This window comes from Gadus morhua, chromosome 13 (genome assembly GCF_902167405.1).
Source record: "Gadus morhua chromosome 13, gadMor3.0, whole genome shotgun sequence".
Classification (NCBI taxonomy): domain Eukaryota; kingdom Metazoa; phylum Chordata; class Actinopteri; order Gadiformes; family Gadidae; genus Gadus; species Gadus morhua.
In genome coordinates this window covers 8919957-8929693 of record NC_044060.1, presented here as the reverse complement: position 1 = coordinate 8929693, position 9737 = coordinate 8919957, and the positions used below count along the sequence as shown (strand labels likewise).

Here is a 9737-nt window from a genome sequence, read left to right as displayed (position 1 = left end):
CCGGGGGGGCCGGGGACGGGGAGGGAGCAGCGGGGCCGGCCGGGCCCCCGAGAGGGCCCAGACTGTCAGGGGTACAGGTGCCCGAGGCCCTCCCGTCCGCCACCCCTCTCCCCTGCTGGCCTTCGGGGGGCTCCCTGACCGCCAGGTCGGCCTGGGGCGGGGGCCCGGACGAGGCCTTCCCCTGCCCCTCCGCCCGGCTCTCGCAGCGGCCGTCGGGGCAAGCCGGCTCCCCTTGTCCCTGCGCGGCCTCCTCCGGCCCCTCTCTGGACACCCGGCCCCCCTGGCCGGCGGGGCCTGCACTCTCAGAGCCCGCCGGCTCCGTTTCAGCAGCAGTGGCGGCGGCGGCGGCGCGGTTGGCTTTGGCATCGTCGCCTGGTCGTGCGCCGCTGGGTTCAATGGCGGCGGACGGCGGCTCGGCGTCCTCGGGGTCCTCGGGGTCTTTAGAGTCGGGGGGCTGGGCGGGGCGGGGGCCGCCATCGTCCAGCCCGTCTGCGGTCTCGCGGCAGGGCTGTGTGGGGGGGCAGGGCTGAGTCGGGGGGCGGGGCTGAGTCGGGGGGCGGGGCTGAGTCGGGGGGCAGGCCTGAGTCGGGGGGCGGGGCTGAGTCGGGGGGCAGGGCTGAGTCGGGGGGCGGGGCTGAGTCGGGGGGCAGGGCTGAGTCGGGGGGCGGGGCTGAGTCGGGGGGCAGGCCTGCGTCGGGGGGCCGGCGGCGTCCTGGGACCCCGTGCAGCCGTTGGACACCAGCAGCTGGTGGAGCTCCCGCAGGGCGGAGGCCAGTGAGGGCGTGTTGTGGGGGCAGTGCTCGCCCTCGGGCTGGGCTCTCTCCGGCGGGACGGGCCCCTCCGCCTCGCACGGGGGGGACCTCATCTCGGCGCAGGCGGGGTCGCCCGGGTCGAGGGCGGCGGCGGCGGCGGCGGCGAGGGGGTCCGCGGGGAGGGAGAGGGGCCGGGCAGAGGGCGGGGCGGGGGAGTCGAGGGCTGGATGGGCGTCGCCGGACTCCTGCTCCATGGGCTGGGGGGCGGAGAGCTCGCCCGGACTCCTCATCCCGTCGGAGTCCCAATCGATTTCTATGGGCGCAGCGGGCCCTGCTGGCTCCTGGGGGGTCCGGGCGTGCCCTCCGGCCGGGTCCTCAGAGGGGGGCAGCTCTGACGTCTCCCGGGTGAGGCAGGGGGGGGGCAGGAGGGGCAGCGGGGCCGGGCTGGCAGCAGGGGGCAGAGCCTGGGGGTCACAGCCCTGGGCGGGGCCCTCGGCCGGGGACAGGAGAGACTCTGGAGGCCCCTGGAGGCCGGGCGGGTCCCGGGGAGGCTCTGATGGTGGGGGGGCCGTCCGGCTGCAGCCGGGGGGGGTTGGCAGGTTGTCTGCAGCCCAGGGAGGGGAGTGGGACGGTGGGTCCAGGGGGTTAGGCGTTGGGAATGGCTGGGGTTCTGGTGAGGTAGTTTGTCCATCTGCAGTGTCTGGGAAATGTAGTGGAAACATTTGAGTTACAAGTGATCATGAGAACACTTTCAAATGGGGGGGGGGGGGGGGGGGAGTTCCCACATTTGTGTTGTTCATAAATGTATAAAAAAATATGCCTGGACTTGTATCCTATATCTTGGGATCGAATCGCCTTTGTCAAACAAAATCAAAAAACGGATTCAAGAAAAACAAAAATATGAGAACAAGAAAATAAGTTTGACGATACAGCAAAAAAATGAAATCTAAGCAAAAACAAAAATGTACACAAAAACAAACGACGGTAAGCGATGATGAACCTGGTCTCACTGTGGATCTGCAGTACCTGATTGGTCGGGCCCTCTCCAGCTGTCTCCCCCATATGCATCAGTGCTGTCCTGCTCAGGGTTAACACGCACACACACACGCACACACACACACACGCACACACCACACAAAGCGTGCAAAGGGGACGCAGAGTTAGCACGCAGGGCATGCACCACACGCTGAAGCCTTTTTCACACACAGAGAAAGGTGCCCACTAAGAGGAGCGCTGCAACCCCGTGACCCCTGAGGTCATAGGTCAACACCGTGACCCCATCGCCTGTAATCACATGACCCCTAACCAACCGCCAAGCAGGCAATTCTCAGCTCACAGCTGTTTCCAGCAGGACATCAACCTACACTAATGAGGATGTTAACCAGGACATAGACAAACTTATTACTGAGATTTACAATTCACATAAGTACATTGATAGATCAAAGGCTGTGCAAATAGATTTGACTTGAATGACTGCATATGGAATAGTCCGATTTCTCTGCAAGACATAAATCGACACCAATGAGAGTGTTACCCAAGACAGAGACAACCTTAGTACTGGGAGTTATGGTTTATATAAGTACATCGATAGATCAAGGGGATCAAGGATTGTTCAAATAGATTTTACTTGAATGCCTGCATATGGAATAGTCCGATTTCTATTTCCTTTAGGAACCAGACAGAAACAGGGCTGTTAAACTTACCACCACTCGTGCTGTACAAAAACACAATTTGAGATACTCTAGTGCAGTTTGCTTACTTAATAAGAGCGCTGCACGGAGTTCCTTGGTAAAGGATTGAGTGCCACCTAGTGGTGAGGTTGCAGACTGCAAACCCCCGAATGCTTTGGGACTCATTCTCTCCAGAGACATTTGTCCCTTATGGTCGACTGAATAAAACTGACCCCCTACCAATGAAGATATAGGGTGTCTATTAAAAAGGTAAAGAAAAACATTCATTCTTATTTTTATGAGATTATAGCCTTAACACATACTACATAATATTATATATTTTATTTCTGCCACATCCGGACCGCCTGATGCCACTAAATCTTTACATACTACAACAACTGATTTGTCAAGTTAATTGTGAGTGCTAAACACCATTACAAGCTCTCCTTCTTATAGGCTTTCTTAACACAACATCTGAACGGCCTACAGGTCCTAGTCTCAAGCAAGCTGTTATACGCATACTTGATTCAACCTTGCTGCTTTTTAAACTGAAAGTTTAAATTTCAATCCTCGCACCGTCTTACACAACTGTCATTCGGTGATTCGGTCCGTATTACTGCACACAATAACACCCCCTGCTTACCTTGACTACCTTAATAAACAATGACTGCAGCTACTTAAAGATAATAACACTATTAATGAACTAACAACTGTATCCTTCATTCAGTTAGGATCACTTCATATTCAGATTGATCCTCTCCATTAACTCATCCGTCACATGGTAACTACACCATCATGATGCCATGGAGGGCTTAACTCGCTGGGATGTTGAGATGAAGCCATGAGAGGGAATAAAGAACAGCAGTCAACACTCTGAGCAGCTTCAAAAAGGAGGCGCATGCAGATGTATTTCCCAGGGCGGGATGATCTAAAACGTCCAATGGGATAAAAAAAACGAAAACACAAGCTTGTTTGCGGGGAAACCACGGCAACACCCCAGGGTGCACCCCCCCCCCCCTCCCTCCTTACCGCTCTCCTGTATGGACCTCTGGAGCGCCTCCGCCAGCTCGCGGTCCGCCATCTCCTCCGGCGCCGCGTCCTCCCGGCCGTCCGGCCCGTACGCCAGCCGGGCGCACTCCGGGAGCTCCGACTCCGGGAGGAAGTGCGTCTCGGTGGACGTGGTGCCGATCAGGAGCACGTTCTTCTTCAGGTCGATGGAGCACTGAGGAGGAGGCGAGAGCAGCGACGTGGTTGTTGCAGGGCTGTTCAATTAGTCTAATTTTGATTTTGATTTGTGGGTCAAACGATCTCCAAACGAATATAATCAAGTGGATTTGAAAATGTTTTTCATTTTTCCGAAGTGGAAATTTCAAAGTTCTTTTCAAAGTTCTCTTGTGGAAGGAATGCTGAATAACCGGATAATTTCTTCAATATTGACCAAAATAATCGTGATTAGGATTTTTTCCATCATGGAGCAGCCGTAGGTCGTTGTGTCGTAGGGGGGAGGTTGTGGCCTCGTCGGGTGCGGCGCACATACCTGATGTCTCTTCAGCATGTCCAGGCCCAGCAGCATGTCCATGGGCTGGTCCTCCAGGATGGAGAAGGAGCACGGCAGGAAGATGCTTTCTATCACCACCTGAGCTGAGGGCCGTCAACACAACAGGAGCGTCAGCGCCAATGAACTAGACCGGGGTCCATGGTGGAACCACGGGTCTGTGTGGATCAACGGTCATCATTTGTCTTCATTTGTCGCCGGGGAGAACTTCTACAACTCATTCAATAATCTGTGGCCAGCTTCTTCCTCCATTAGAGAGTCTAAATCAAAGAGGAACTCAATTACCGTCAGACACCTAGCCAGCCAGCCTGTCTGCCACGAGGCATAACGACTGCCAGCCTTACGTTTAAAACACAAAGTGAAATCCCAGTAATGCTTTGCTTGGTGAATTGCATTCTGAGTGGGCAATTAGATTCAAAAGAGTCGTAAATGGTAGGAAGATCTTGGGCTATGGAAACACAATGCAGGTTTGGTCCCCACATGCACTACAATGCACTTGAATGATACTGCGCTCAACAATACTCATAGTTGAAGGAGGAGACACCCACCCAGATGAACTCGGCCAATGATCTTCTGGGTGCCCACACCCTTGGCTATCCCAGCCCAGCGACGGTCCACCAGACGCATTATGTTGCAGCGTTCTGCACACGCCTGGCTCATGATGGTCATCTGGGCTCCTACAACCACAAGCATAGGAGTAAGAGAGAACCGCCATTATACCAGGCAGAGAGAACCTCCATTAGTAGTGGCAGAGAGAACCTCCATTATTAGTGGCAGAGAGAACCTATATTATAAGAGTCAGAGAGAACCTCCATTATTAGTGGCAGAGTGAACCTGCATTATAAGTGGTAGAGAGAACCTGTATTAAAAGAGGCAGAGAGAACCTCCATTATTAGTGGCAGAGAGAACCTACATTATAAGAGTCAGAGAGAACCTCCATTATTAGAGGCAGAGTGATCCTGCATTATAAGTGGCAGAGATAACCTGCATCATAAGAGTCAGAGAGAACCTCCATTATTAGAGGCAGAGTGAACCTGCATTATAATTGGCAGAGATAACCTGCATCATAAGACAACAATAAGGGCATTCCATTTTTCTGCTGCAGCGATATGGCTTCTTTTCTGCATATAGATCTATTATACACGTTGTTCATGTATACTTTTACAATACATCTGTAGAATGGCCAGAAGGCAGTAGGGGTTGTTACCTGAGTCGACAAAGGCTTTGACGGGGTGTCCGTTGACTAAACAGTTGATGTAGAGCATAACCACCTGGCCAAAGCTCTCTGGTGCTTCCTCCATTGCAATGGTCATATTTTCTTCCACATTATGCTGCCTAGAAAACATATAAATTGGTTAAAACGTCAAGCTTAGATTGGGCAGAAATGACTTTGAATCCCATTCGCCAAAACAGCTGTATACCTTAACTATACATACATTACTACATACTATACATTAACACATGGTTATGCTACAGAAAATACTAAACATAAACCGTAAAGCCATCTCTCCGGTAGCTACAATTAGGATCACTTTGAGACGCGATAGACCTAATGTACAAAAGAATAACCTTGTTTCATTCTGATCCCTATGGCTTTCTGATCCCCTTCTGATCCCACTCTAACTAGGTTGTGAGGCATTCACTTTTTTTTATTTTCAATGATGCCAACCTAAATTGTATGCTTTTGTATGGCATTATGTTGGTTGTTGTAAGCCTCCGAAACCATGCAACCTATACCTGATGTCCTCTTCTATCTTGGCCTGAGCGTCCAGGTCGAAGGGGTCCGCAGTGAGGAGTCTGATGCGCTCCTGCTCCCTCCGGGCTCGGTCCTGCTGCTGCTCCACAAGCACTTTAGTAAAGCGCTCTGAGGAAACACACAGGACGTCTCTTTAGGTAATGTCCTTGTTTGACTTGAGTGACACACTGCAGAAACACAGGATAACTCTTTAGGTAATGTCCTTGTTTGACTTGAGTGACACACTGCAGAAACACAGGACGTCTCTTTATGTAATGTCCTTGTTTCACTACAGGTACACACTGCAGAAACACAGGACATATCTTGATTTGATACCCTGTGTTCACTTTAGTGAACACAGGTCATTTTTCCCTTTAGTGTCCTTGTTTCACTTTACTGAAACGCTCTTTAGAAACACACAAGACGACTCTTTATTCAAGGTCCTTGGTTCCCTCTGTGAACAGATCAGTTTACGCTGAAGTTCAATGCTCTGCTATTACAAAGATGAGGAGCACCTCATTTAACGTCCTTGTCACGCTTTAGAGACATGCCCCGCAGAAACACAGAGAAAAACTTCCTTGTTTCACTTTAGTCGTTTCATTTTCACTTTAGTGAAACAATCCAGAAACCCAAAGGACAAGTCATTATTTAACGTTGTTGTTTAGTGATTGATATGAGGAGAAAATGTATTGGAATAACTAAGTCCTCTCCAACATAGAATGCACAGCCATTAAATCCAAATAAGAAAAATTAACACTCAAATAAAATCACTCAACCACTGCCACACATAAACATGCCAGCGTCACTCACCCAGGTCCCCACTAAGCAGTGCCTCGGCCAGGGGCGGGTTTCGCTCCTTTAGCAGCGACAGCTCATGAGGGTTGGACAACAGCATCTGCTGGAGCAGGGCCGGGTCATCCAGCCCCGGCAGAGAGGAGCCAGAGCCCGAGGCGCGGGAGGCCGACGGCGTGGACGGCTGTGGAGCAGGCGGGAGCGAGGCTGAAGGCTGGGCCGGGGATGGGGTCGGCTGCTGCTGCTGCTGCAGGGAGGGTTGATGCTGTTGCTGCCTTGGCGCAGCACGCTGTCCGCCCGAAGAGGAGGTGCCCGGCACTGTGATGGAACGAAAGTCGATATGGGGCAGACCTATGGAGACAACAAGGGGGGTCAACACATTTTTTAAACACATAGCACTTTAATGTTAATACGGTTTCGTACTTTAAGGGAAGGGTGAACTTTTCATGTTGATCAAATGGTACAACATGCACAAGTATATAATAATAGCCAATCGCTTTGCAAGGTTAATTTCCAACAAACCTATCCTACCTGGGAAAGCGGGTTGTGTTGGTGGGGGTCTCCTGTCTGCTTGTCTGAGCACAACCACATCTCCATCCTTCACACCGTAGTTGCCCAAAGCGCGAGTTAAGTCTACAAGAGGTTGTTCCGTGTACAGGATCTATGTGTTTGGGTTACGAATATAAGCACAGCGGTCATAGTTAATACTTTCTTTGTAAAGGACCATCACATCGTTGTTCTGGCTATGATTGCATCCTACTTGCCATCCTATAAACTAAACAGCAAATGCTAACTTTATCTCGCAGCTAGCTTTATACATTTATTCTCTAGCTCATGTCACATCACAGGGTTAGGGTTAGGGTTAGTTAGAATTAAGGACCTACGGCGTAGGTCCTTAATTCATAGCTAGTTCTCTCTGAAGATTAACGTTGTACACTAGCCATGCCCATGTGCCTTAACATGACTTGGTTGAAGTAGACGCATACAGAAATCTAACCGCAACCGTGGACATTGAGCCGAAAATCTTAACGACGCTCTTTATATAGCCCATTAGGTGAAGCAACCTGCTTAAGTGTCAGATAGCAAAAGTGCGAATCATGCTAGCGAGCTAGCATAGCTTTACTGCTTTGGTGAGCTACTATCTAACCACTCAAGCCGTACCTGGATCTCTCCGGCTGGGATGCCCGATTCTAGTTCACACAGCGCTACAAAGTCTCTGAGTTCAAGCTCTGGAGAAACATCGAGGGCGAAAGTTGTTTCTGGGCGATCCCTCGGCGCGCAGAAGACCGTAATCTGCATCGCTGTTCTGGGGCAGGATCAGGTGATTCACGGAGCCGCGGTACTGGAGAACCACTTTACTTTGTGTACTTTCTTCTTCCAGTGGAGAATACACGCTAATGAGCCGTGTGTTCGAGCTTAACCCAGTGGTTATAATTTATATCAATTTAACGTTTTCATCAAATAGAACTTCAGCCACAAAACTGAAAGCACCAGCCCCTCAGTTTAAAGACAGTTATTCGTTTATCAACAAAACACCAATCACACAGTGTGCCGTATTCTGCATCGCATTTTCGACACGTCAAATTATGACTTTACTGTCGTGAATTCTCGCGAGAAACCAAAGCATTCATCTTCATGTTGACCCACAGGGGGATTTATTTAGTTCATTTATATTTGATATATTAATACATACATGTTAATTTCAGTTTAGCACAAATATGTAATTTGACCATTATTCTTATAGCCATCTTTTTTTTATATAATGAATTAGTTCCACTGTCAAATACAAATCAAATGGTTACGATTTAGGAAATATTTATCTAGATATCTAGACAAAAGACAATAAAATATATATGTCAGCTATTTCTTTCTTTCTATATCAGGATGTCCTCAATGGCCAAATGTATTGCAAGGGAAGGTTCTGAATTCCAAAGCAAAGTAAGCTCTGTTATGGGATTTGCTATCTCCAAAATAAACCTCTTAACCATGTACATTTAATAATTTGCTGAAACACCGGCCTGAGCAAATATTGATTCGTTATTTATTTATCTGCATTAAGTTATTGTAGCATTTTAATTTTTTGGGTTTAAAGTACGTGTTTCTTACATGCATATACTGCCTTAAATGGCCAATATATGATATATTTTATGTTGAAATTTAACTCAAATGAGATCCTCCCCGACTCTCTTCCGTTGCGTGGAACTGCCTTTGGGCTGATTTCTATCATTAGATTTGGGTCGGTTTTGCCTGGAAAAACGACGGAAGTGAGAGTGAAATGTTTCTTCTTCCATATCATTTCAAATCTTCGTGCTATTGCCGTCTACTTATTTGTTACTTTGCATGTCAAAAGTAATATCACTGTCTAAAAAATTACCCTGTTATACTGTACGTATTTAACTGTTGACTGGAATTTGACTTTGAGGTGTTTTGATTAAGCTATGTTGGGTTGTAAATACTTTTCTCATGAACCCAAATACTCAGCTCTTTGTTTGTAATTGGTGTGCAACCTTCCATCTGCGAAGCAGGAGTTTGCAAATTAATCAACAGCGTTTCGAGTTCCACCCGTCTCATTGGCAACCACAGAAATATATCAAAGGATCATTGCTGTGTAATTTCCGTGAATAAAACCCACATCTTGTTCCGATGCTAATCAAATATTCCACTGCTTGACAATAACAGCTAAGTTCTTAAGCTAAATGTTCAAAATGAAGGCATAACATTCATAAATTAATTCAACATTCAATAGAATAAACTATTTATAAAACTATATCTATGTTTAATTCAAACTGTAACATTGCTGACAAGGAGAGCTTCTGCTGACAGTTTAAAAATTCGTCAAAATTGAACATTTGAGTAGCAGAAACAGGTGGTAACAAAAAAATGTGCCATGTATGGGATGAAATAAAGTTCTTATCTTATCTTATCTTACAATCTGGCTTTGAAGATTGCATAATGAAGGTGTGTGGTTTGCTACATATCCTCCAAAACGTTACACTCTTGATGTTTGATTATCAATAGCAATGTATACTTTTATATTATTGTATACAAGTAACATTTTGTTTTCAATGCACCCTCCAAATGCTCTATTTCAACGCTTTACAATACAAGTGTGGACACAGACCTGCCACCATTATATACAGTGTTTTTGATATGTAGTTGTCATTATGAATAACAATAATATAATGCTTCTGTTGTGTATGTGCTAAGGGGCTCTACTTTAGAACAAAAAGGCT

The 9737-nt window shown here is 48.1% G+C and overlaps 1 protein-coding gene across 1 annotated transcript; it reads right to left on the bottom strand.

Moving 5' to 3' along the window:
• Window positions 1-621: 621 nt before the first annotated feature.
• ddi2 (DNA-damage inducible protein 2) lies at window positions 622-8082 on the bottom strand. The gene is made up of 10 exons (XM_030373803.1): window positions 7666-8082; window positions 7036-7165; window positions 6523-6855; window positions 5715-5841; window positions 5185-5312; window positions 4526-4654; window positions 3960-4063; window positions 3452-3644; window positions 1779-1830; window positions 622-1452 (listed from the first exon to the last, which is right to left on the bottom strand). Exons 1-9 carry the CDS (start codon window positions 7801-7803, stop codon window positions 1820-1822), a joined length of 1293 nt encoding a protein of 430 aa, XP_030229663.1. The 5' UTR covers window positions 7804-8082; the 3' UTR covers window positions 622-1452; window positions 1779-1819.
• Between the last annotated feature and the right edge of the window lie 1655 nt (window positions 8083-9737).